This window comes from Plectropomus leopardus, chromosome 9, assembly GCF_026936395.1.
Source record: "Plectropomus leopardus strain MGB_pleo_1.0 chromosome 9, ASM2693639v1, whole genome shotgun sequence".
Lineage (NCBI taxonomy): Eukaryota > Metazoa > Chordata > Actinopteri > Perciformes > Serranidae > Plectropomus > Plectropomus leopardus.
In genome coordinates, this window is record NC_142184.1 from 21,950,415 (window position 1) to 21,978,326 (window position 27,912).

Consider the following 27,912-nt stretch of genomic DNA (forward strand, 5'->3'; position numbering starts at 1 on the left):
TGACTTTACACTGAGTATGCAGACACAGCTCTCACTTTGGTCATGCGACTGGATGGCCTCGTAGAAGAAACTTCAGCACCCAGTATTCTCACAGTACCCCCCACAAGACCCCCAATGGAATGCGGTCGTAGGCCCTCTCTAAGTCCATAAAACACATGAAGACTGGATGTGCAAACTCCCATACCCCCTCCAGCAGCCTCGAAAGGGTAAAGAGCTGATCCACCGTTCAATGACGAGGAAGAAATCCACATTGTACCTCTTGAATCCGAAGTTCAACAGTTGGTTGGAGTCTCCTTTCCAGCACCCTGGAGTACACTTTGCCAGGGATCCTGAACAGTGTAATACCCTGATAGTACGAGCACACCCTCCCACCAGCTCGGTCTGCCACTTTACAGGCATTGTACCCGACCTCCATGCAACATTGAACAGGCGTGTCAGCCAAGACAGCCCTACAATGTCCAGAGCCTTCAGCCTCTCAGGGCGAATCTCATCCACACCTGGCGCCTTGCCACTGAAGAAATCTTTGACCACCTCAGTGGCCTCTGCCAGGGATATGGGAAGGTTCCCCTGAGTCTTCAGAATCTGCCTCCTGAGCCCACAGGGTGTATTGGTAGTAAGAGTAACAGTAACAGTATCATTGTCATTATTTTTTATTGCACAAGTCTATTTCTCACAAACATTTGTGTGATATTACTTTTTAGCATTTACTTTTATTGTCACATCTACTGTAACCACAACTTTCCTCCCAGTCGGGTTGCCCACTCAGATTTGTGGTTGTCATGGCAACAGCAGAACTGCCGGCTGCTATGAGTATGAGTGTGTGTGTGTGTGTGTGTGTGTGTGTGTGTGTGTGTGTGTGTGGCAGGGGGAAGCCGAGCCCCTCCATCATCGCTGCAGCTCATGCACGAGAACCTCTCGGAGTGGGCGGGGTGTGTTTCGCTGCAGAGGGATGCTCCGCAGCCCCACACTGGACCGACCAATACCTGCTCTCAGGCACGTAGCACACACACACACACACACACACACACACACACACACACACACACACACACACACACACACACACTCACTCACGTACGCACACTTGCGCTGACTGCAATAAAACCCCCTCCAGCTCACAGCATCTGCGCTACATCTCTTCCCTCTCCTCTCTCCTATCCTCCGTCTTTCTCACTCTGTAGCTCTCCGACGCTCAGTCCTCTGCAGCTCTGACTCACTCAGCTCTTCCTTCCCTTCCGTGCCAAGCTGAACTGCACAACCTCCGATCATGTCCTCCAACCTACCCCCAGGGACCACAACCGGGGCCAAAAGCAAGCCCCTCTCCCCCTTCAGAAAGCGGGGCAGCCTGCAGTATGCAGCCAGCACAGGTGAGTGGAGGGACCACGGGGATACAGAGGGAGGATGGTTTATGTCTGTTTGTCTTGTAACAGAGGGACTCTTACATGAAAGGAGCCCGAGGTGCTGTGGCTCTGGACTGTGCATTGTTATATGAATTCTTACTTTTTGAAAGATTGTATTTCTGAATATTTATCAATGAAAGAAAGCACTCAGAAGAAGACTCAGGGTGCAGTACTTTTTCTCTGGGAGTTTGGGGAAATGCAAACCTGTTGATTAAGGAGGTGTAGCAGATGATGCTCTCTGTGAAGATTTCGGAATTCATACTCTGCAGTGTCATGTCAGTATGCTGGCTTCTGGCTTGTACTTTCAACCCTTATTTTCACTTGCATACTTGCATTCTGTAGCATCGGCAGGAAGTTAATTTGCAGTAGTTTCAGCCAGTGCTCTAGGCAAACATTTTGACATTACTGAAATGTTGCCTGACTTGTTCTGAGGTGATAACTCATACTTCATGAGTTTTCATGTTTTAATTAATGTCCTGGTGAACTTTTGGCTTGTGACACCCTTTCAAACATGTTTAAAGGTTAAAAATGTGACTTTATTTACATACACACCGGCTTTTCCCCAGCGATGTGTTGCAGACAAATGTGATGACAGTGTTTTCTATTCAGCCTGATGGCAGTGTGTGGCCTAGAGAGAATATGTAGGTTGGTACCTCAGGGACTTGATCCCCCACTGAATGAGAGGATTAGCCACCACTCTGATGTATGCACACATGGGTCGGCCTTTCATCCAAACTACAAAGAGTGTAGAGTGATCATATGAGGAAATACCACCCATTTAAACACCCCTCCCTCTGTTCAGCCCGTGTCATCTCTCAATCTAAACTCATTTTCTCACAAATTTATATTAATATCAAGAATGTAGTGAGACATATGGGTGTGTTTGTATGAAGAAAATGACACCTGATTCATGATGTCTTGTCTGGGAAGTCTTGATATGTTGATTCTACTTGTGTTAAGAGCGGATGATAATATCTCCCTCTATTGGTAGTTTTTTTTAATATTAGGATTACATAACACATGCAGATCTAATAATAAGCCGCATCTTTAAAAATCACCCAGGTCATGTCACCACTTGGGGACACGTATGACCGACAGTGACACACTGTGGCATTACGATGGCTGTCAAGATGTTCAGAGATTGATTTCTAACCCTGACAAAAATGCAACAGCTGGAGGTCTGAATGATTCACCCACTCCCCTCCCTCCAATCAGGATGTTCTCTGTGATTACCCTCTTTTATAGTTCGTATTGTAGCCGACGGTGGTTATCACAAAGATTGCTCTGTGGGAGTAAATAGTCTCTGGAATAATGAAAGGCAGTCTTGGCTTTTGTATTCGACAGACAAATTTCTTGTTCTGTTTTTTAGAGGACTGTGCACACACTGTGCCTCAGGGATTTTATTTAGAATGTCCCTGCAGAAACATATTGAGATCAAATTCACATTTTATGTTGTTAAAGTATCCTGGGACTGTCTGAGTGGCAAATATGACATTTAGGTGACTCATCATCTTTTGTTTTGTGTTTTTTAAAGGGCACAAATCTAGTTTTTGGCAGATTATACAGCACAGTCTGTGTAAACAGTAATATGTGCAGTGAAAGCAGGCAGCAGATACACAGTCATTTGACTGTACTTAGATAGGCTGTTTTGAATAATTGCCAGTGTTGTGTCTTTAAATGCTCAATGAATATTTAATAAAGCAATCCCTAATATTGAATCTGCTGCAGTTACTCATAACAGGATCATAAATTATTTAATGTCTGACACTTTCATTGCACTTGTCTGCCTTTAGATTGTCTAAATCGACACTCGTGTGGCTGGGGAGCTTTATCTTATTAGATTGTTTCAGTGAGAATCTTGAACCTTCGATCCAGTCTAATGTGCCGATTGATCAGCCGAGTGGAATAGATGTGGAAGCTTGCAACATCATCTAATCAGCAATAAATTGCTTTCTCTAAAGGTTATAAATCCCCTGTGTACATTATATACTGTTCCAGCCCAGTTGTCTCCTGTGCAGTTATCATGTGAAGAGCAGAGGCCCAGTGTTGTCCATATTTAGCACATTATTGCAGGCTTTGTGGAGTGAACTCTGTGTAGAGCAGCAGTGTGTGAATCACATCTCTGGCTGTGAGAAGGTGGTTCTGAGATTAGAGCACCACCCCCTCACCAGTTAGCCTATTCTATGCTGTTTTACACTTGTTGAACAACTTAAATCATAAAAAAAATCATAAAAAATTTATGTTGCAGTAAATTTATAACACCCATTGCACAGCCATAATTACATACACTAATTGCAAAGACACAACCTGTCTTGGAAAATACAATCATAATAATTATAAATTTTATCATAAAGCAATTTTCAAACAAATTTACAAAGTACATTACAAATATATAAACAGATAAAGACACTGTAATAATATCTATTAACAAGACCACAGACAACTGTATTTCTCTCAAGGGAAAAAAATATGAAATTATTGTGCAGCAATTGCAAAACGAAGGTAGAAGACTGCAGATAAAAAGCAATACAAGGACTAAAATAACAGTCTAAAAGTAAATGTAAAGCTAAATTTAAATCTAGATGAGAGTAGAGTGCAAAATATAAAGAAATATTTTTTTAAAAAAAAAGCAAAAGAAAAACCCAACGCTAACATGAAAGTAAGACGCAATCCAAAACATATAGTGAACAGTATAATAAACAAACAGGTTACTAGTATGAATAATAAATGAAGTATCGTTGCTTAAAAATATGCTTGTAAGTGTCAGATCTGAGGTACAAGTAACAAATATTTATCCTATATATATATATATACACACACACATATACACATACACACACATATATATATATATATATATATATATATATATATATATATATAAAGAAAAAGAAAATAAAAGTTAAATTAAATTAAATAAAAGAAATAAAAGTTTAAAAAGTAAAAGTACACATTATACAACAGAGGGGCTCCTGCCAGTGTTATATTTTGTAATAATGTATTAAATTTTAGATTATTATTATTATCACTGATGCATTAATGTGTAAGCAGCACTGTAATTTTATAGCTTTATATATTGTTGCTTAGTTAACATGTATTAATCCATCATGTTTTATAAACAGACGATATGTTTTGAATCTAAAATTGTAATCTGCAAAGTACCAAGTAAGAATGGCTGCCAGATAAATGTTGTAAAGTAAAAAAGTATAATGTAAGTATAGATTTACTTTCCAGCTAAGTAGACAAGCAACACTGCAATAACAGAAAATATGAAATACCGTGATTTACAATCAGAGGGAATCATCAGGAAGTTGATGATGGACCTTTGAACACATTGTACTTCGCCCACATAGTGTTCACGCCTCCGTTATTCTTCCTGTCATCGTTATGTGGCCAAATAGTTGGGGTCTGTGCCATTAACAAATAAGCAATAATTAAATGTCAAGCCCCGTCTCTCCCCATAGTAATGCAATCTGTATGAATAATGATTGACTTGGAACTCCCACCCAGACACACCTTCTTACGATAACCTTTACTGAGTCACTCCTCGTGTGCATCAACACTGTTTTTTAGTTGTCTGCGTCTCTGCTGCTCATTTGACGCAACATCTGACCTATAAGTGGTCTCATGGACTTGTGCCCTGTGGGTGCGACCACCTCTTATTTTATTGTTGCTCCTCCTCAATGGTGTGGTGATGCAGGAGTTATAGAGATAACTGATGCCAGCTCCTGCACAAGCAACACATCGACCTTAGGAGAGCCAGAGCCTTGTTTGAAAGGTAAAGTGCATGCTGCTGGGGACGTAATCTGAAATGAAAGTAAATGTCTCATGGATAAAATATTGCGGTGTTTTATCTATTCGCTCCTTTTATTCAGTTTTGGAGAGTAACTATGTACGTATACTTAAGTCGGGGTGTCCAAACTTTCTTGAATGGGGGCCAGATTAGATAACATGAAAATACCTGGAGGCCAGCTGCTTCTCGCATAATATGAGATATTTTTTTTTTAATTAAATACAAATGACACAAATGCAACTGTTTCATTTTTTTAGTTCAACTTTCCACCCCTCCTGAAAGCGGAGGCCCTCGCTGTCAACTTCATGCGTCTTTGCCGTGCCCATGTCTGTTACCTTGCAGAAAATATCCGGTGTCAGGTACCCGTTACTTTGCTTGTTTACCGTCTGTTTATGAAAACACATTAGTTTCACCTACATAGTTACTACTTGATGCATGTCTAAAATCAAATGCAAATCTGTTAAATTACAGAATTTAAAATTACCTGGATGATCGGTGCTGCATCCATATTTTTGGGCCCACAGAGCACCAGTTAAGCGCTCTGCTATCTTGAATGGTGATAAAAATGTTTTTACTGTGTGGCTCTTGTAGTTTTTGTTTCCTCTAGACAAATGTCAGCAGACAGAATGGATAAGATCCTCAGGGTAAAATGAATTATTTCATGGCGGTCTTAAAGCTGAAAAATTTATCCACTGTAGATCTCTGGTAGAAAGTCTTTTTAGGTCCATGATGTCACATTATGTGCTTAAAGGTTGTAATTCCACTGTTTGGGCACTACAGAAAATGGCCTCAAAGCCTGGTGTAGTCTTTACTCAACTACATTTATCTTAAAACTAGTTACTATTTCCTTTCAGATATGTTTTTGTAGAGCTACAACAATTAGTCCATTAATCAATTCGTCAGTCGACACAAAATTAATTGGCAACTATTTTAATAATTGACTATTTCAATTTCATTATTTCAGTTATTTTTCAAAAAGATGCTAAATGTTAAGTGGTTCAAGCTTTTCAGTCTGAGAATTTGCTACTTGTCTTTGTCTTAAGTGACAATTATAAATCTTCCAGACTTGTTGGTCTGAAATCCCACCCAGAAAATTCCTGAATGTAATTCTAAGAAATTATGAATGCTGTTTTTCCCATTTAGATTAAGAGATGAATCTATCAAATAATCAGTAAGTTAACTGATGATTAAATTAATCATTAGACAAAACATGTCATAATGTCATAAAATATGATATATCACTGAATATGAAATCACCACATGAAGCAGGTTAAATTGGCTCCATGTCAACCAAATGTAAAATGAAGAGGCATTTAATGTTAAATGTATCACAATAATAATGTAATAAAATAATGTATTTTTTATAAACCTCTGAAAGGGATAAATGGTGAGTACTTCTACTTTTCATGTGTATATTTTACTTATATGCTTTTACTTTAGTAACACTTGGAGTGCAGGACTTTTGAATTTACTCTAATAATAATTTTAGTTTGGGTTTGCCAGTCTCTAGAGTTTTATTTGTTCTTCAACTGAACGCCTTTCATGACGAGCTTGATTTGTGTGTGATGCAGCGTTTGGCCATTAGAGGGAGCCTGGCCTGAATAAATGCTGCTAATGAATCAATGAACAGCAGTCCTGTTTATTGTGCTCTTGGGGCAACATCAATTTGATTAGTTATCTTGAAAGCAATTTTGGCTTTAAGTGCCTTGAAATGAAACACAGTGATTTAACCTTGAGAGGCAGAGCGGTAATTTGCTTGTGGTCAGATTGTGTTTGACTCTCTGTAGTGCTCACAGGGTTTTTTCCTTGCGGTTTGTCAGCAATGATTTTTAAACTGGATTGCTCCAGCATCTCTCTTCATAAGCTTGTAAGGAGGATAAACGTGTGTTCTGTTTGCTGCATATGATGTTCTGACTGTCTGGAGATTTTTAGCCATTGGTTTGTATTTCCATACAGTTGTAGCTCTATGTGTATTATATAGAGTATTATGAAAATTCTGATAAAATGCTCAGGGTCCTTAAATAAAAAAAGCACTTTCTTTTTGCTTCATATATTATTGGTTAAAGAGTAAGGCTTGCAATATTCTATTGTATTTTTCAATATTGCATTGTAATTTTCTTACTGTCAACAAATCTTATAAAAAGACCCAAAAAAAAAAACCCAACAGCAATCAATTGATGTGGTATTGTCTGTGTAGCCAAAGCCAAATATAGCTTTCCTCACTCTCACAGACCTCTGCTGTTGTCACATCAAAGAATGTTGCACTGGGGGACATCTTCTTTCATAACAATGACCCTGAAAACTGTAGTTTATTTTGACTCCATCTGACACACTGTGCTGCTGCTGCTGTAAATACTCACTAGCATACAAAAAATGGTCCCAAACAAATTCACTATTTACTTATTTTTTAGACAAAGAAATCTGCCTTATTTATATGAAACGTTAAGAAAACAGCACAAATGCTTGAAGAAGATACTGTGTTGGGGTCGTAAAAGGTGAAGACTTCTTATTAAACTTTAAGTTCCAGGTTAAGCAACTTAAGTTGAACTCTTGACAGTGTTGAGCAAGAGAAGATAAGGCATGCGGCACAAACACTTTACACAAGATGATGTTGATTGTGCTCTTTTACTTATTGGTTGCAAATTTGTGGAATTCAGTCTTAGCTAGCAACAGATTCAATCAATATATTTCTTCTATAAGGCTTGTAACGCTCAGAAAAACCTCAGCTAGGCACTCTGTAAAGGGCATATTTTTAAAAATCTTTCTGGAGGTCAGGAACTTCGAATAAATCACTCATCGTTTTGATCTGCCATGACTGGAAGTTTTGACTCGGATCTTAAAGTCTAGGTGAAGTCATATCACGAATTTTCTCTCAACAAATTATACATGTTAGAAAATACTTGTTGAAAACATGTAAAAAGACTGGGAACTGAAAAGCACTAAATTATGGAGTTAGACTGACCCTATCTCTGTGTCTAGGAGTTTTTGGGCAGGCCTGAAATCGTGGCTCGATGATGCACAGGATCAATCCATAACATAACTGACTTCCCTACTGTATAAAAACTACATTACTACTAATGTAAGCGCGCATAGCATTAATGTCCTCTTGTTAATCCCCCTTTGTGTGAGCTACAATAAACATCTCTTAGCTGTTTCACGTATAAAGAAATACACAAATAAACCTCTTTGTGAAATGCCACAAGCATATAGATGCAAGAATAATATTTGTTACTAATATAACCTTCAGTCTTTCAGCCCAAATTAGTTACCCAGTTCCTGCTCACTGCTACGGGTGTGTGCTTTGTTCTAATGTTGATTGCTGAGTTTGTTGCTTCACATCGATCATCGCTTCAGTTCCTTAAGTGGACACAGTGTTTCTTTTTTTTTTACGTTCTTGAAACCTAATTATATTTACCCGCCGATTTTTTTAAATCATTGAAATTTGGCTTAGTGGTTAATAGTACATCTTTCTATGATGTAACAAACTCAGAACACATTATTTTAGCATTTAGAATTCAACAGAAATAAAATTTCAGTCCAGTGAAATCCTGAAACATTTTTGCAACTCGAATATGCAGCTGTTGCTGTTATCCATAGCAAATTTACGCTCAGTGTAGGAGTAGAATAATAGGAGAGATGTGACTGCAGACACAATGACAGATTTCACAAATCTTTCTGTTATGAAACTGCATCAGTTTACTGAATTATTAATGTAATATCATCATTTTCAGCATACAGACAGCCCTGTGTTTATAGCATGGGAAAAGCATGTTCCAGAAATTACTGCTGCAACCGTAATGGGGACAACGTGCTGGCCCTTTAATTTCATTCATGTGAGAGGACATGGAGGCAAGGTCTCATTTATTAGACAGTCATCTCCTTCAGACTGCCGCTATTCATACAGCCAAAAAAAAAGACCATGACATCTCAAACCTTAATGCTGAGCGAGCACAATTTTATTCGCACATACACAGACGACACAAACATCCAAAACACATGGTCCCCTCAGCAAAACACAGCACACTAGATAACATAGAGGACAAGGGGGTGCTGCCGCAGAAACTCACATCAGGAAAACCCACATCAGCTGAAGATATACGACATCTCCCCCCGCCTCCTCTGCCTCCTGTGGTACGTTCCACATAGATGTCAGAGGCATTTAAATGAGGAGGATCAGCTCCAGAGGCAGCTAGTGCAGCGACAGCTGGCCTGAACCAGGAGGCAGACAGAGCAGAGGGGGGTCACACACTGGGATGTGAGGGGGAGTTCATGGATCTGCTGGACCAGCTCTTTGTATGTATGACAGGGACAGATTAAGGGATCAGAGGAGATGACTCTTTGACTCTGTGAGTGTGTTTATGTGAGAGCGTATGTGTGTGTTTGTGTGTTTTGCCAGTTTTGTCATTTGATTGAGTGTTTGAAGTGTTTCTTTCTTGTTTCTCTCCAATCCCCCCTCCTATCATGTTTAACCGTCTTGAAAGGACAGCAAATGTCATCCTGGGCCATTTGCTGTTTGGCATGCTCCATCTCCCTGCCAGGACAGCCTCTCTCCCTCTCTCTGTCTTTCTCTCCTCTCTCAGCCCTGCTAGCTGCTGGTTAACGCAGGCTCTGAGGAGACAGGTATGCTCAACTAACCTCATCCTGTGCAAAAGCACAAATAACGCTCTCCCCCTCTCCCCCTCTAACCCTCCCCCCTTTTCCCTTTCCCTCTTTTACACTCAGAGCCACTCTCCTCTGCCTGTCCCTTGACGGCTTTGTGTAATAGCCCTGAGCAGTGCTGTCTTTAGTGTGCTGAGGAGAATGTGTGTCAATTGATTGCCCCACAAACTGGCTTTCTCGTGTCTTTTGGAGATGGTGTAAAAGGTGCAACTGTGCACAAAGAAGCAGAGCAGATCGATCAATTGTTCTGACTACACCTGCAACTGTGGGATCTGATTTGATCGAGAGGGTTGTTTTCAAGGCTGGCGGGCATCCTGCCTTTATATTTATAGCATTTCTTTATGGTTCAAGTGAGAAGGCTGCCGGCAGTAAAAAAAAAACACAGGAAAGGAGTTTCTACTTGAATACCAGCACCATCCTGCAGATGAGCAGTTCATGATGCTGCGGAGACTGAACCAAAGATTTTGATTACACTTCATTGAGAGAAGTCAGCTGTTCGATGCAGACCCATTGAGAGATGCTAGAGAAGTAAGCATCCTTCCTTTTAGAGGAGCAGAGGAGTGCGTTAAATCCTACTGCATTCTCTGTGCAATGCACTTGTGTTTGTCCTTTGGACACATATGTGATAGTGAGCAATCAGGTGTCATTTATTTGCTCAACTGTGTGTCAGAAGTATTTTCTTGTGTGACACTGGGGTGTTAAGAAAGGTCACATTTTTCTTTCTAATTTTACGTAAATGTTAGTTGTGCAAGCCAACCTGCTTTGATTTAATATTTCAACACAGAAAGACAATGGATGTTGACTATATTTTAAATGTCTGATGATATTAAATTCCATGTTGCATGGATGTGAATATTATGACATTTTTTTTAGATGTTTGGTTTTGTCCTCCTTAACTTACAACTAAATGTTGTTATTCTATGTAACGAATACGTTGTCATGAGATGTTTGGAAGATGTTAGATTTCACTCAACAACACCAACTTAAAAGCAACAAAATATCAACGTCATCTTTCATCAGTATCCTACATTAAAATGACTTTTGCATTTTATGTTGTCTTGACATTGAATTTTGGTCACCTGACCTAACAACCTAAAATCAACCAAGTATGCATGTAACTTTGGCTGTGCCTGCTGGACTGGGTATTGAACACTGATTATTTTTTGTATGCCCAAAGCATAAAGTATCAAAAACTCTTAAATACTAACAGCTGTCTTTAAATACCTGGTATAATTTGTCATCTTTAGGGCTCCTGAATGAAATCAAAATATAGCCAGTTTCACATCATTTAAAATACCTTTACACCTTTTACAACTTGTAACATTGAGACCTTTGCCTTTGTTGGATACATTTAGAAGGGTGCTTGCAGAACAGCCAATCAGATCTGATATTTTGTGTGTCAAAGTGGAAAACATTATTCAAAATAAGGTACTGAAAAGAGTATGGTTTTATTATCTGTACTTAAACTGAGGTGGTATATCAGCACCAGTATTGACAAATTTCAAATGATACCCAATCTTACTCAGAATGAACCTCCGGTGCGGCTTTGTTTATATTGACATTCCTGCTGCAGCACTGACGCATGTGAGCTGTGAGTAAGTAGTGGTTTCTCACTGTGAGACATTTGCCACAGAGTCTGTGAGTCACTGGCATTTCTTTTGGGCTGAGTACCAAATTTGCATAGTCAATGGGAGCAGGTAGACAGCGGTTGATGACGCATGACCTGTCTGATGGTAGAAAACGGAGATAGGTGGGGGTAAAAGAAGAGGAAATGTATATGCAGGGATTCTTGTTGTCTGACAAAAAAGTAGATGAAGTTCCACATGATGTCCCCTTAGCGCTGACCTCTCAATCCCCTCTGGCCTGTGTAGGCTTCAGATAACTTTCCACATGTAATCTCATCCCTGAGGACCTTTTACGCCACACCATCCGGTTTGAGTTAGATCGCAGTTGGGCCTCTCTGTACTCTGTATTGCTGCTGAAATATGCATGCAGTGGAAGTCCCCCTGCAAGCTGATACTATTTGACCTCTTTTTGAGACTGTGGAAGATGATGTGTTGCATTATCTTTGATTTCACATGTTTTACTCATGTTGCATTCACCACTCATGCTGCTTTCCTCCTGCTCCTATTAGGTCAATCAAAGCTTCAGCCAACTAGATTATTTGGTGTACGCTCAAGTGAAACATGGCCGACTTTTATTTCTGAGTGGTTTGCTCTCAAACTGTGGGGGGGATGAGTTGTTATGTAACCATAGATGCTACCGATCCAAATATAGCAGCCATTAGGGGATTAGCTGCGGGCCCAGTAGGCTTGGCTAGGGTCGGCTTTGCTGCAGCCCAGCATGGATGTTTTTGCCGCTGGTCACCTTCTGCCCTCCACACCAGTGTCCACTATTATCACAGCAGATGATGTGCACCCTAACCGACAGTGGAGATCTTACCCAGCCGTTGCACAGACGTACTCCTCTCTGTCACCGGAGGAGCGTCTATGGCTTGACTTTGTGGACAGTGTGAAACAGACTGGAGGACAGTCTGGCAACACAGCATGTGTTCTCATTTTTATTTATTCAAGCTGGCTTTACGTTGAATGAAGTTACAATGGTATTATTTATTTAACAAATGTGTCCAGTGAAAGTTCTTCCCCGATGTTTGCAGATGATGCAATTTTTTATTTTCTTTTTTGCATTTAAATTTTTACAAGGGCTGCAACTAGTGTTGCAAAATGGTTCAAAATAAATCTGTTGTCAATAAATACTGAAAAATACAACTCGTGACAAAACTACAGACACCCTCAAAGGCATGTGAGAAAAAAGCATTCTGGTGATCTATTCTATAATATTGTTATTAGATGTAATTAAATATTTTCTGTCCTGCGACAGTAGGTGAAATAAGTTTTTGCCAGAGTGATCTTTTTTAAGTTCCTTAATTTTTTTTCATCTGTGAAAACTGGTGAAAAATTGGTAAGTTTTTTTTTATTATTTTGGACTAAAAAAGACATGACATTATGTTATTTTATACACATCCTAACATACCTTGTGTATACGGTACATGGAAAAATTAAAACTCATCTGGAGGAAAACATGACTGCTTTAAGTCATATTTAGAATATGTGGTATTGGTGCACTGCCTCTAGTGGTTGAAATGAGTGTTACAAAAACAAACACTTGAAAAATGATCCTGTCTTTCAAAAACAGTCACCTGCCTGAACCTTTTTTTCACCTGTTATACATTTTGTTTTTTTAAAAAAAAAGGAAACTTATTTTTTAACCTGCTCTTCAGTCATAAACACAGAAGAGAAAATTATTTAGATCAGATTTAGAAAACTGATCATCAGGATTTTTTCCTCACTTGCCTCTCAGGGCCTAAAAAGCACATTCACTGGAGACTAATGTCACAGCTACAACTTGTCATTGCTATGATGACAGCTTAAGGTGGACAGAGTGCATTGATTATGTTAGTAAGTGATCAATCACTGTCTAAATCCACGGTTCCTTTTCACTCATAGTTAACAAATTCATATAGACTTTACATATTCTGAAACATTGTGTAACATTTTCAAAACAAATTGTTATAATCCCAATCTGTTCAAATTCGTGCAGTGCCTTTTTTATTTCAGAAATGTATAATTAATATTTGTATAAATGTTTTCCAAATATGTACCTTTATGTATCATATACAATCGAGAGAGGAAAATATTTCAGGCAGTTTCGTGTATTATTTTTAAACAGCGTCACAGATAAACTGTTGAAATGTCGAGGTGATCTCCTTTGACATTTAATTTTGTTGTTCTCATCCTTTACATCATGTTTGATTTTAATTTACTCAGACTCAAAGCTCAGTGTTGGCGCTCAACTTTTCAGCCTTTAAAATGTCAAAGCATGAGCCCACTTAAATATTTAAACACTAATGAAGTCTGTTTCTTCCCATGTTTGCCAAAGTGTTTCAGCCCGAGATACTTGTGTATGTATTCGACGTCTTGTGGCGCAGGCAAACTTTTGTTGAGTGGGATGTGTTGATTGGACGGTGTTAAGCAGAAGGTGATAAACAACATGGCGAGTTGTAGTGATTACACCATCATGTCTGTTCTCTTTATAGCCACTATTCTGTCTGCCTCTTCAAGTGCTTTTGTACCTTTTAGTGAAGCTTTTTGTTGAGTCCTCATCGGCCCAGTTAATTGGCCTCTCTGGTCTCCTTTACTGTCCCTGTAGAGCAGACCAACTCAGACATACTGTGTTAAATAAATCAGACTCTTAATTTAGACGGACACAGTAGTACAAAGACTGCAGGTATCCTACAGTATGACCTTCCTGTGTGTATGGTCTATAAATGCTGACGGACGACAGGCCCGATGACACTCTAGCACACACAGGATGAAATATTCACCAGGGTGATGAATATTTCAGTGGCAGGTGCGTCGTTTGGAGGGGAAAGATTAATATCATTGCAGACAGACTGCTAAATATACACTGGGGGGGCGCACACACACACACAGCAGTGAAGGCATTGTTTCTCCTCACTGTTGCCAAACATCTCTGTTTCCGCACCGCTGTTGACAACCTTCCCTCTGAGCATCCACTCACCAGCCGTCCTCGTCCCATTTCTTTTTTTCAATCACCATCCCCCTTTTTCTCCCTTCTTTCCATGACAACTGGGTTTGTATAAAACTTGAGTCTTGCAGTGGCAACAATGGAGGGTATTAGCCGGTGTATGTGCTGATGGGCTCTGCACCTGAATGGTCCATTGTGTCTCGAGGCATAAACAGCCGCTGAGCTCAGACCTCCACTGTTGTGTAAAGTCCCACTGACGGAGGAACAACAAGCCTCTGCAGACTGTTTTGGTCGCTGTGACTTAATTTTATGTTAAAAGTAAGCAAAACAATTAAGCCAGAGTACTCTAATCAAACTGATTTAGTTAAGCTGATTCATATTCATATGAAGAACACTTTTCCATGCCGGGTGAAATGAGAAGACTTCTGCTATTTTTATCAGGGTTGATAATCTTATTGACAGTTAATAGGATGCAGCTGCTGCAAGCAAACTGATTCATGAGCTGTCTGAACTGAAATTAGTTGCTGTGTGTCTCTAGAGCTACTGAAGGTAGGGGTTATTTGTCTGACTATAATTAGAATATACTGAGACCTTAAAGGGACAATATCACCTAAAACCAAAAATACATATTTTCCCTCAAAAAATACACTTGAAAAACTCAATAGCTATGTCTTTTTCCATGAATCATTGCCTGGTTACTCAAGATAATCCACAGACCTTGTTTTGAGCAGCTTCATGTAGGAACTATTTTCTTTCCACTGAACTACACCCGCCAACAGTATCACTGTGCAGAGGGAAGCAAATCTACTGCTACTGCTTAGCACTTAGCACTTAGCTAATATTACAGCTCAGCTGAGGAGGATGCCATTAATGTTTACATGCACTGTCACGAGCACGAGCCTCTTGTCCATGAGTGGATACACGCTTCCCTCTGCACAGTGATACCGTTGGCGGGTGTAGTTCAGTGGAAAGAAAATAGTTCCTACATGAAACTGCAACAAGGTCTGTGGATTATCTTGAGTAAACAGGTCATGATTTCTGCAAAGAGACATTAATGTTGACTTTTTCAAATGTATTTTTTTCGGCACGTTTAGCACCACAAGCCATCCAGTTCTATTATATTGGAGAGAAAGCAAACATCTCTATGGCTCATATCGCCAACACTCACACCAAACAATTTAGACTGATAAATAAGATTACAGGTAAGAGAAAAATGTAGGTTTTTTTTATTTTGGGGTGAACTGTCCCCCTGATGTACTGAGCCTCACATTAAGGCCTGGATTATTCTTGGGAAAGACAATCTTTATTACTTCCAAAGATACATAATTTCCTGACCCATTTTATGATTTCTCTCCCTCTTTCTCTGCTTCTTTATCTCCAGCTGATCTCCGTGGCGCCCGCCACCTCCTCACTACCCAGCATTCCTTGCCTGGGATCCCTGTGGCCTTAAAACAATCCATTGACCTGCGTACATCTATGGACGGGAAGTACAAGGAGATTGCTGAGGTCAGTAATTATGATCTACTTTAAACTGACATGAGGTCCAGATGTGTAGAAATTCATATTTTGTTTTCTGTCTGTGTGAAGGAGCTGTTCTCCCGCACTCTGGCAGAGAGTGAGATGCGCAGCGCCCCCTATGAATTCCCTGAAGATAGTCCCATTGAACAGCTGGAAGAGAGACGTCATCGACTTGAGCGACAGATCAGCCAAGATGTAAAGTAAGTGCAGAGAAAGTAAAGAGGAGGGACAAACACATGTGAGTGTATTTGCAGCCAAACTCTGATCTGATAATCCCAAACTATGATGAACATCTCTGTGCTCAGGTTTGAACCTGACATCCTCCTACGAGCCAAACAGGAGTTCATGAAGACTGACAGCGCCACAGATCTTGAGTGAGTGTGTCACCTGGCCACAGACATTATCCAGCATGTGTATCTAAAATGACCAAAAGCAGTAATTTTCTTTTAATCTTTTAAAAGATACATGAAGGAGCAGAGTCAAGCACCCGACCTGCAGGAGAGAGAGCTGGTTCCAGAGAGAGAGTACCAGCGAGTCTCTATTTCTGGAGAGGAGAAATGTGGGGTAAGTCAGAGTCCCAGTAATGCATGAAGAATTAGAAAAGAAATAAAATGATATCTTAGGTGAAACACTTTTTTTTAATGTTTTACAACTAAATAACACTTCCTCTCTGAAAAAGACACCTTATTTTTTCTGTCCTCATTCATTTTTATTCTATTGTTCTTCCATCAAGGTTCCCTTCACAGATCTGTTGGATGCAGCCAAATGTGTGGTTAAGGCTCTGTTCATCAGACAGAAGTATATGGGTCTGTCGCTGCAGAGTTTCTGCAGAACCACCGCTCGTTATCTTCAGGAGCTGAGTGAGAGACCTCTGGACTTAGATATCTATGAGGAGGAGATCCCAGAGACCGCAGTCACTGCAGGTACACTCACGTGGACACATCTAAAACCACCAAACTGATCTCTTAATATAATGCACAGTAAAAAACATTCATGCATATCACAAACAAATCATAGGCCCTGATTTGTGCTGATTAGTAGAGGGAAAATTATTCCCCCTACAATTCTGATTAGTAGACTGATTGAATCATTATTGACTGATTGATCTTCATGTTTTAGCTTCTCAGATTTGAGAATTTGCTGCTCCTCTACGTTTACATGTACAAAATATTCTGGTTTTGCCCTAATTCTGAAGAAGACATTCTTACCATTGTAGTCTTTGTTTTCTATTATTGTAAACTGAATATTTTCTGAGTTTGAAAAAATCACAATGTGTCTTCTCCAAAACACACAGACTTGTCACAGATATCATATTAGGAGAACAAAAAAACAATTAAGTCAAAAAATCGAAATGACGATTGACATAATAACTATTCCTATTACTCAAACAGAATTAGCAATCCCATGTTGATATGGGAATGTAATTCATGTCCAATATCATGTACCATTCTCTCACATTAAGATATAAACGGGCACACCCACAGATTCACTATCCATCTGTCACACACCCCTAACCGACAGTCACAATGTGCAGTCTGTTAAAAGCAGACGTAAGTTGCATGTGTGTTCCCGCCTCGTTCAGAGCCATGACACAGTGCGACATTCTGTTTCCTCTCAGATGCCACAGTGCACCCACCTGTTTCTGAAACACACCCCTATGAGAACCAGGACCCTGCCAGCATGCCCCATGACATGGGTTACGGCTGCAAGATGGTGGATGGTGTCATGCATGTGTACACCACAAGGAACATTATGGAAAAGTGAGATATTTATGATGAATCACTTGCATGCTTTACCCTGTCGTCCTTGCTGTCTGTTTTTAGCCTTGGTTCACACATTTTATTGGCAGCAGAGAGTTTTCTGCTTAATTTTGATATTGCTAACAGGAGCACAGAGCTGGAGCTGCCTTATCCAGACCTGCAGGAGTACATCGCTGATATGAACGTCATGATGGCCCTCATTATCAACGGACCAGTGTATGTTTCGTTATTTTTATAATTTTCTGTTACAGTCATTCCTTTGAGCTGCAAGCGCACACTGCTACATGAAGCTACATGCTAGCATCAGGGAAAAATGTCATCTTTTTTGCTAATGTTAATTCCTCCCCAATTTCGGATCATAGTCTGGCTGAACATTGCTGATTGTGAAGATTTTGGCTTAGAAGCTTCATTGTTGATTTTTTTTTTAATGATAGAAAGCAATGCTGTTCTCCTAAAGTCACTTCCAACTGCAATAACTATGCAGAGACACCACCATGTGGAAAACCCAAAAAACACTGTCCAAGCAGAGCAGACTGGGTTTTTTTGGAGGGGGGCTCAAAGAGACCGATGCTAAAATGGACCATTTCAGGCAGAGGATGAATACAGGTGTTTCAGCACAGACAGTTTGAGGAAAATGAAATGTTACCAATAAATGATGTAAACACGTTCTAATAGAAACCCAAATGGGTTCCCTTTAAAATGACACCTGACTGTACAAATTGTCCTCAAGGCTTTGATGTCTCTGTCCTTTGAACCATCTGAACCACATTTTCATAAAGTACCCATGCCTTTGTTTCCATTTGTCACAGAAAGTCGTTCTGCTACCGTCGTCTGCAGTATCTTAGCTCCAAGTTCCAGATGCACATCCTGCTAAATGAGATGAAAGAGCTGGCAGCACAGAAGAAAGTCCCACATCGAGACTTTTACAATATCCGTAAGGTGAACTTGAGAGCTGTTTCTATGGAGTCTAATCAGGATTATTTATTTTGATCCAGAACTAGAAAATATAATTTCTTGTCTGTTTTACAGGTTGACACACACATTCACGCTTCATCCTGCATGAACCAGAAGCACCTTCTTCGTTTTATCAAAAGGGCCATGAAGAAGTATCCGAAAGAGATTGTGCATGTGGAAAGAGGAAAAGGTCAGACGCTCATGGAGGTGTTTGAGTCCATGAACCTGACCGCCTTTGACCTCAGCGTAGACACCCTGGACATGCATGCAGTAAGTAACAGTTCAAAAGCCAATTAGCTGTTCAGAAAATGTACCACACTGATGAAATGCCTAATAGTGGTTCAACCAGACAACAGTTAACGACAGACTGAGTCAGTTTTTCAACTCTTGCAGGACCGTAACACTTTCCATCGCTTTGACAAGTTCAACGCCAAATACAATCCCATCGGCGAGTCCATCCTGAGAGAAATCTTCATCAAAACAGACAACTACATTGAGGGGAAATATTTTGGTCACATCATTAAGGTGCTCACTCTGCACCTGAAACCTTTTCATTACCACTGATCCCTGCAGAATAAGTGCATGAGACATCAGTGCCCTCTGCTGACTGTTTCTGTGGCTGCTTTTCAGGAGGTGATGGCAGACCTGGAGGAGAGCAAGTACCAGAATGTGGAGCTCAGGCTGTCGATATACGGACGCTCCAGAGACGAGTGGGACAAACTGGCCAAGTGGGCTGTGAAACATCGAGTGTACTCCAGTAATGTGCGCTGGCTTGTGCAAGTGCCACGACTCTTGTAAGTAACCCCAGTGGTTGGAAGTGTGATACAGTATTTAGGCATTTCAACTTTATGCCACTTTATGCTTCTACTACAATATATTTTTAGTTACAGTACACATTTAAATTTATAAACAAAACATAAAATAGATATGATATAATATGATTTGTCAAAGTTTAAACCACCCTTTAGAACAGAAAGTAGTTAACATAAAATGCTGCATGTTATTGCAGCATTAAATGTAACAGTCTGTGGACTGACTTGGATAAGAGGTAAAGGGTCTGTAACCTTTATAAGGATGACTGTCCTGGAGCAATAAAGGGCAACTTTGTTTGTTTATTTGTTTTTCCCATGTTTTTGTGTTTAAGTGACTAATGGAAACTAGAATTTTTGAAACTGGTCCAGCATTGGGTGAGAGGGCTACAGTCGGACCTTTTGTTAAAGAGTGAGATCCTTTTTGTATAACCAGAAACAGCCTTGTAATCGCCATTGCCAAACCCACCAGACTTCATGTAAATAAACTGTAATTTTTAGCATGTATAGAGCCCACATATTGTCACATCTAACTGGGTGAATTAAAGGTTAATTTCAACCTAACCAGAGCTGGTGATTGCTGGAAGAGTAGCAAGACAAGACTGTTTTTTGTAAGTTTTATTTTGTTTCTGTCAACTTTGAATGAATTGTGTTTTATGAGGATAAAATTGCCGTTCATTTAAATAGGGTCTGGTGACTTTGTCAATGTTGATTTCGGGGCTGTTTCTGGTTAAACAAAAAGGATCTTTCTCTTTAACAATGGCAAATCTCTGTAGGGATCCTTTTCATAATGTTTTCAGTCATTTAGAATAATATTCTGAGCCTGTCAGTGGCAAAAACAAGTACATTTAGTGAACATAAATTGACGGTGAGCTATTCCACTGAGTCTGCCGCCATGTCGCTTAATTCAAAAATTGTTGTTTCCAATGGTTACTTAAGACACAAAAACATGGAAAAATAAGATCCAGGCTGAAAATTCCTGCAATTTACGCTTCACACTTGAGTACCTCTGTAAAGATTTGAATACACGACTTTTATTTGTAAAAAGATCAAAAATGATTTTGATATTTCCACTGTTACTTCACGAACATACTCCTCCATCTGACTACTCCTCCTCCACCACTGAGTAGACCTTATAGAGGTCTGCAACCAGCTGTATCATTCTGATGCATCATTAAAATTTCTGCAGCATGCATGAGTAAAAAGACCACAAGGGTTACATTTTATCAATACAACCACAATCTGACAAATAATTTGTATTTTCCTCCCCAAGTGATGTTTACCACACCAAGAAACAGCTTTGCAACTTCCAAGAGATGCTGGAGAACATCTTCATGCCTCTGTTTGAGGTTACAGTCGACCCCGGCAGCCATCCAGAGCTGCACCTCTTCCTTCAGCACGTATGAAGTCGTTCGTTGTGCAATCGTGAATTTCTATTATTCACAAGTATACAGACAGCAGTGTTTTGTTACTCTCTCGTTGGTTCTTCACACAGGTTGTGGGTTTTGATAGTGTGGACGATGAGTCAAAACCAGAGCAACATATCTTCAACCTGGACAGTCCACTGCCAGTCAACTGGACAGAGGAGGACAACCCTCCCTACTCCTACTACCTCTACTATATGTATGCAAACATGACGGTGTTGAATCACCTGCGCAGGTACATCACTACAATCAGGTCCAAGAGGCTGCCGTAATCTGCTCATTTCCATGATTATATGTTAAGGTGTATACAGTCATTTAAGGGTTGATCATAATGAGGTGTTATTTTTTAACTAGCATATTTCTCCGATTCAATGTATAGGCTTGTTTTAAGATTCTTAGAAAGCATGACGTGTTTGTTAGCAAAATGTATCTGTTATGCTTTCAGATTTTGCAAAAAACAAAATAAAAAGGGAAATTATTTCAGTGTCACAAAATACAATCCTCGGTTACCTCATTTTGTTATGAAGGAAAATTGAAGTGACACTGAAATTTTAAAATGCTAAATTTTATCAATTCATTTATTTATTTTTATCACTGAGACACAAAACCAGTTTTAAAATATTTTAAATATCCAAACACACGCAAGTTTATTTGCAACTAATAATGTCATTATTCTACAGCCATTAAACTGTGCAATCAACATCGATTTCATATTGATAAGTCAAAATTTAAAAAAAAAATAAAAACTCGTCTCCTAACACTTTCGGATCAGAATATAAAAACCTTCATAACAAGTACAGTTTGTGCATGTGTGCTGGTGCAGATTAGCTTAATATTACTGTAGTACAAAGAGTAACAAACGACAAAATATACTCTTATCCTTAAAGATTCGTCTGTTTTTATAATTGAGTCACTGAGGAACAGCAGTGAATGTTCATTTAATGCAGACCACACTTTTTAAACTAAACTAATTGTTTACACCCATAACAAAGCTAAAATATGTTATCCCCTTTAATCCATTAAATAACTCTGTGTTTTTGTTGGTTTTTTTTTTTTCCCTCAGGCTGCGGGGGTTTCACACGCTCGTCCTTCGTCCTCACTGTGGGGAGGCGGGGCCGATACATCACCTGGTGTCTGGTTTCATGCTGTCAGAGAACATTTCTCACGGGCTGCTGCTTAGAAAGGTGTGACCTCGATATCACAACGGCTGCTTATCTTTCAGAGTTTATTATTCAAAGACTTTTTGAGGAACTTATGAATTTCATAAAAAACAATTGTGCAAGGCCTCGACTCAGCTCGGTCATCTGACATATGTTTGTTCATGAGTCATGATTTAGTTACAATCTCTTTCATTACAGCTCAGGGCTTCAGTATTAATGTACTCCTAAACTAGATCACTGATTGTTTATTATAGCACACACCATTATGTCTTCTGCTCCTGCAGGCCCCTGTGCTGCAGTATCTGTACTACTTGGCCCAGATAGGTATCGCCATGTCCCCTCTCAGCAATAACAGCCTGTTCCTCAGCTACCATCGTAACCCGCTGCCGGAGTACCTGTCCAGAGGCCTTATGGTTTCTCTCTCCACAGACGACCCTCTGCAGTTTCACTTCACCAAGGTCAGTGTGCACAGCCAATCAAGCATCTGTGACATCCTTCACTTCGAGTTTTAGATTTTATGTGAGTTTATTGTTAATCCTCCAAAATGTGAAAAAAGGGAATATAAGTAAAATGCTATAACAGTGGGACTAAGGGATAGATATGAAGTGAGGAGTTTTTATTATATTCTAAAAGAAACACTCTACATCTTGATCACTCTAATTAGGTACATGAGTCTGACACACATGCTGCATAACTGTATTGTAATTAATGTCAGGGCTGTCTACACATCTTTAGGTGTAGTGGCTTAATTAATGTACTCCTCCTGCACAACTGTCTTCAGTAAAAAAGGAATTTGACACTTGATAGGTCCTAGGAGAAAGTGAGTTGTTATTTTTCATTTATTTATTTCACAGATAACAATCCTATTTTTTATATTTTTTATTGCCAGAATGTATTCAGCAATAGTCATTTAATGTATTTCATTGCTTCTCCAAATGATAGTTTACATTGTAACTGACAGTGTCTGCTTTAGAAATGTTTATCCACTCACAACGAATTCACAGGAAACAATGAGTGCATGTACTGGACAAAAGCTGCTAGTGACGCTATTAACTGTCTCCCTATTAAAACAATGTCGGATGATGAATCCTCTCAGCCGCCACTTTTTGGTGCGCAGTTAAGATTCATAAGTTTGTCTTCTGCCATATTATTTGAGACAAAACTCTGAGACCCGTCTCACCAAAATTCTGTTATGACCAGTATGCACGGGTTTTGCCAAATCATCTCCTTTAAAGTTTCAGTTCCCCCCAAAATTGAAAATAGATTTTCTCCTTTTAACGGTCATGCCATTTATCAGTCTAGATTGTTTTGGTGTGAGTTTCAGAGCGTTGGAGATGTTAGCTGTAGAGATGTCTGCCTTCACCTTGTCGCGAGCAGATTCATGTAGGAACTGTTTTCTTTCTACTGAACTAAAACCCGACAACTGTACTACATTGTAGTATATTTCCTTGAACAAGCTGTGTATATATTTCTTTTGCGCTGTGAGAAGGAGCCCTTGATGGAAGAGTACAGCATCGCTGCTCAGGTGTGGAAGCTGAGTTCCTGTGACATGTGTGAACTGGCCAGAAACAGCGTGCTGATGAGCGGATTCTCTCATAGGGTATCAATTATCTTTCTAGCACTTTACACCTTATCCACTTGTACTTCCTACAACTATATCACACTCTCTTCAGTCTATTGTTCTGCAAAAAGTTTAAATTAACTCCTCTCCTGGCTCAGGTGAAGAGCTCCTGGCTCGGCCCAAAGTACGTCATGGAGGGGCAGGAGAGTAATGACATCAGGCGCACAAACGTTCCTGACATCCGTGTTGCGTACCGTTATGAGACCATGTGTGAGGAGTTGAATTTAATCACACAGGCCATTCGCACAGATGAGCTGGAGACCATCGAGGAGGAGGGTAGTCTGTGCATGGGAGCTGTGCAGGGAGAGAAGTGAACATGCACCACAAGTAATAACTCATAACTCTCACTACATTCCCTGTTTTCACGTCAGGACTATGTACAGATTTACATATCGACATATCACACCTGTGAGAAAAGCTTTGTTGCAAGAAGATTATGAGAGTTGCTACTGTGGCGGTATGAGAGAGGACCTACAATCTGTACACCGAGGTGTTTACTTGCTTTAGTTTCTTGTGTCATTCTTTAATTTGTAATGGTGATTTCATGATGTCTCTTGATCTATTTATTTTTTAATTATTCAATTTGTATGGTTTGTGACTTCATGTTGTCAGTGTTTCTGTGCTAAATCTGTATTTCCTAAACCAAACATTGGATAATATCAACATTCAGGATTCAACCCATTAATAAAACGTATAAACTGGATACAGCACTGACCAATTAAAGTAAGAAGACAATCTGGAACAATTTTGCAAAGCAAAGATCCTCTAACTTTGTAAAGGGCTGTAGCTACTGTTGAGAACACTGAGGTCACGCTCTCGTTATCTTCTTTGGTAATCGCCGGGGTTCTTTTTGAGAAGTTTACACAGTTAAAAATGTGCACATGGTGTGTGTTTTGGGGGGCTAATTCCAGCATTTGTAGACTTCACATATTTCAATTTGTCTACCTTTACCCCAACAAAATGAACAAATGTGCAGCACAGAACAGGCTTCAAAACAGAATTAGGACCATCATTTTCAGAGATAAAGCAGTGATACTAATTTCCAAGCAGAGGGAGAGTGGAGACAAAGCCTTGAGATGGTTTTGTCTACTTTAGTTCATTTCAGGAGCCGGTTTCACCTACTACTATGAAGTTCAAACTTTTAAACTAACTTTTTAATTTAGTGTAACTATTACTTTAGTTGTAACAAAGTGAAAATGTATACATCATTAAAGCAGAACAAGTTACAGCACACAAGTTAGGCCAAGTTTGTAAAAGATTGTTAGGCCTCTTAAAACTATTATTTTCTGGGAGTTATGCTGCATTCATATGCTCCACAGATTATCCCGTTTCCTGAGTTGGGAAGTCATTCTTTGAATTTTTTTTTTTGTGTTAATGAGTTTTAAGTCACACTGTGGAAACAACATGAATGCTACAAATAAGATGTGTTGTTCTTTGCTACTCAGAACAATGCAAGCTTATATTAAGCGATATAACAGTCACCTCACCTCCTGTTTACATAACTGCTTGTTTTTGAGTGAAATGCGCTATGAATCTCTCGTAACAACTGATTTACAACCCCACTAAAGTTTTCACTGGCTAGCTGAAGCATTTCTAAAGTCTTACCCTCTTATTCTGACTTTTCTTTGAAAGCACCACCCCGTTTAACTAAAACACAAAAATATAAATCATTAGTGAATTGAATAACTGTGTGTGTGTGTGTGTGTGTGTGTGTGTGTGTGTGTGTGTGTGTGTGTGTGTGTGTGTCTCGAGGTGATTAATGAGTGAGGTAGACTACAAGTGATGACCTCAGTATTCTTGGAATCCTGGCTACAGCCCAGACTACTTATCAAATCAAAGTTTTGCAGCAATTTTTTTTTACGTGATGCAAAAACCTTTAAGGAAATCCAAAGACAAATTATTAGAAACACCCCGTGTCTTTTTGGTTGACCTTTTCTACTATAATAATCCACAGGAAAATACCTCATACTGTTTGACTGGCAGAAAAATCTCTCATCTTCAGTATTTCTGCTATTGAGAATAATAACAACAAATTTCCCTCAGCTGTTCTTAAATTGTCATATTCTTGCCATTTTTTTGCAGTCTTTACAGTTATTCAGTAGAGTTGCATGAAGGCACGTCAATATTTGTTTCTGGTGTGCAGTAAAGCTACATATTTGTGGCATCTTGTTATTATTTTGTGGCATTGTTTCTCCTGACAGTCTGAACAGTGACTGTGATCTAATACCATCTGTCCTTTACACACAGATATTTAAAATACATCGATCTCTGGGTCATAGTACAGTCAACAATGCATGATCTGTTCCTTCAGTTGTCACTCTTTGCAGTTCAGCTGGTGCCAAATTCATGAAAAAAATTAGAGAACTGAAAGTTGATTAACTGGACAAACCCTTCTCGAACTTCTCCCTTCAGCTTTGGTCCTGGTGTTATCTGTGGGGCAACTTGTTGTTATTCAGAAGAACTACGTGTCTCCTTAAGAGAATTATATGTGCTGTTTGTGAAATATTATTTAAATGCTTTTGTGTCTATGAAAAAATAAATGTTATTTACATTGTAGTGCTTGACTTGCTGCAGTTTTTAAATACCAAAAGTAAATGAATGTCTTCTGAAACTGAAAACTGCATGTTACAAAAGCAATAAAGTCAAAAAGAATAATTAATTTATCAATAGAAATAAGTTCTGTTTGAGTTTCAACTGTAGGTTTTCTGTGGTCACTTGTGTGAGTGAGTTGTGAGAAGTCAAACAAAGGGTGTATTGTCTGGTGTTGCTGCATTCTGCTCCTCACGGCTCATTACCAATTTGGGTCAAAGTGAGCAGAAAGTTCAACACAAAAATCAAACAGAATAAAGTCTACAACTGAACTGTCTGACCTAACTGAGGTCTAGCTGAAAAGAATAAATACACATTAAAATAATTGCATGCATTTTGGTAATTGCATCACTGTAGCCTAAATGGTATTTTCTTTTAGTTAAAATGCAACTAATGTGCATGAATATTCAAATTCTTATGACTTGAGTCTCTAATTGTTATTTTTTGCATGTTTTTCCACAATTAAAACATAATTAATGTGTTAATCACCAACAAAACCGGGCTTATTTGTGGTACTCAGTATAGTACCAGTGCTTTTTTGACAGAACAATCTTAACTCAAGAAGCAAGGTGCAAATGAGGGGTAGGATGAGTTTGGGATCCTCTGTAAATATGATTAGTGAAATTTTGGGAGTCTTTAAAACAGTGATAACATGCTATTTTGCCATGCATCTCTATTTTCTATCTCTATTTTTCTGTTTTCTGTGTCTTCATCATCATGAATCATGTATAAAATTAGGCAGTTACTGTTGTATGCTGGTTTGATGATATGTGACCCGTGCACTCCTGAAATATGCTCATGTGTATGGGCAACTTAACCCTTTGTAAAAAAGGACTTAATGGGCAGCCTGACTCACGTTTTTGACTTAACACTCATACATTCATGCTGTTTTGTGATTTGACCTACTTGTGCCTATTTGTGACGATAAACTACGCTGCAAAGTATAGTGTGCCCTGATCACCTGATTATTTCAGATCACGTGTCGACATAAAGCAAACAGGCCTTCATGCCCTCAGCTATGAATGGTTCTTTGCAACAAGAGTCAGTCCTGGTCTATGAGGCACGCTCAAGCAGAGCTTCCAACTGTGACACACTTGAAAAAGTGCCATGGATAAAATTATAAAAGTTACTGAGCTTGCAGACAGCTGCTGTCTGCTGATAAAGACTGTGCACTATGGTTGGAGGGTCCAGAAAAGATAACGCTAGTAACTAAACCTTGAGTTGGTATAGTTTTAACATTTTCAAGGTCAAAATGAACTTTCATCTTTATCTGTTAGTTTTTGTGTGGTAGCAAATGATTGTACACAGTTCTCCAAATGATTTACAACTAATTTGTGTGAAGATTACTCTGTCGTGTTATTTGAAACGCAGTGGTGAAATTTGCTTGAATTTGAGGTACTTCTACTTTGAGTTTCAAGTCAGGTTATACTTCTACTCCACTACATTTCAGATGGAAATATTGTACTTTTTACCTCAGTACAATTATCTTAAAGCTGTACTCACAAGTTAGTTTACAATTTAAAACTACTACTACTACAACTACTACTACTATATAAAAACACATAGGAAGCATATATAAAACGTGATGTTTGTTACAATTACCCAACTACCCAGTGGTTTATACAACCACAGCTGACATGAATAGTCAATAAATGAATTACAAGGTACAAGGTACAA

The 27,912-nt window shown here is 39.2% G+C and overlaps 1 protein-coding gene across 8 annotated transcripts; it reads left to right on the forward strand.

Moving 5' to 3' along the window:
• Positions 1–844: 844 nt before the first annotated feature.
• ampd2b (adenosine monophosphate deaminase 2b) lies at positions 845–26,301 on the forward strand. 8 transcript variants are annotated; one of them, XM_088082222.1, is made up of 19 exons: positions 845–993; positions 1,182–1,367; positions 15,782–15,906; positions 15,988–16,118; positions 16,224–16,292; positions 16,380–16,482; positions 16,652–16,841; positions 17,537–17,678; positions 17,805–17,894; positions 18,488–18,617; positions 18,708–18,902; positions 19,026–19,157; positions 19,263–19,426; positions 20,715–20,841; positions 20,937–21,100; positions 21,929–22,049; positions 22,310–22,483; positions 23,515–23,625; positions 23,745–26,301. In XM_088082222.1, exons 2-19 carry the CDS (start codon positions 1,268–1,270, stop codon positions 23,958–23,960), a joined length of 2,484 nt encoding a protein of 827 aa, XP_087938348.1. In that variant the 5' UTR covers positions 845–993; positions 1,182–1,267; the 3' UTR covers positions 23,961–26,301. The 8 variants fall into 8 exon arrangements, with proteins under 8 accessions (XP_087938348.1, XP_042347184.1, XP_087938355.1 ...); XM_088082223.1 differs by lacking the exons at positions 845–993; positions 1,182–1,367 and adding exons at positions 9,387–9,539; positions 9,675–9,813; XM_088082224.1 differs by lacking the exons at positions 845–993; positions 1,182–1,367 and adding exons at positions 9,388–9,539; positions 9,680–9,813.
• Positions 26,302–27,912: the final 1,611 nt, after the last annotated feature.

Excerpts from the sequence above, each read along its gene's own strand:
- ampd2b (XM_088082222.1), top strand. The coding sequence starts at position 1,268 with ATGTCCTCCAACCTACCCCCAGGGACCACAACCGGGGCCAAAAGCAAG. Across the intron at positions 15,907-15,987 it reads AGTACAAGGAGATTGCTGAG|GAGCTGTTCTCCCGCACTCT; the intron begins GTCAGTAATTAT and ends GTCTGTGTGAAG. Across the intron at positions 20,842-20,936 it reads TGCACCTCTTCCTTCAGCAC|GTTGTGGGTTTTGATAGTGT; the intron begins GTATGAAGTCGT and ends TTCTTCACACAG.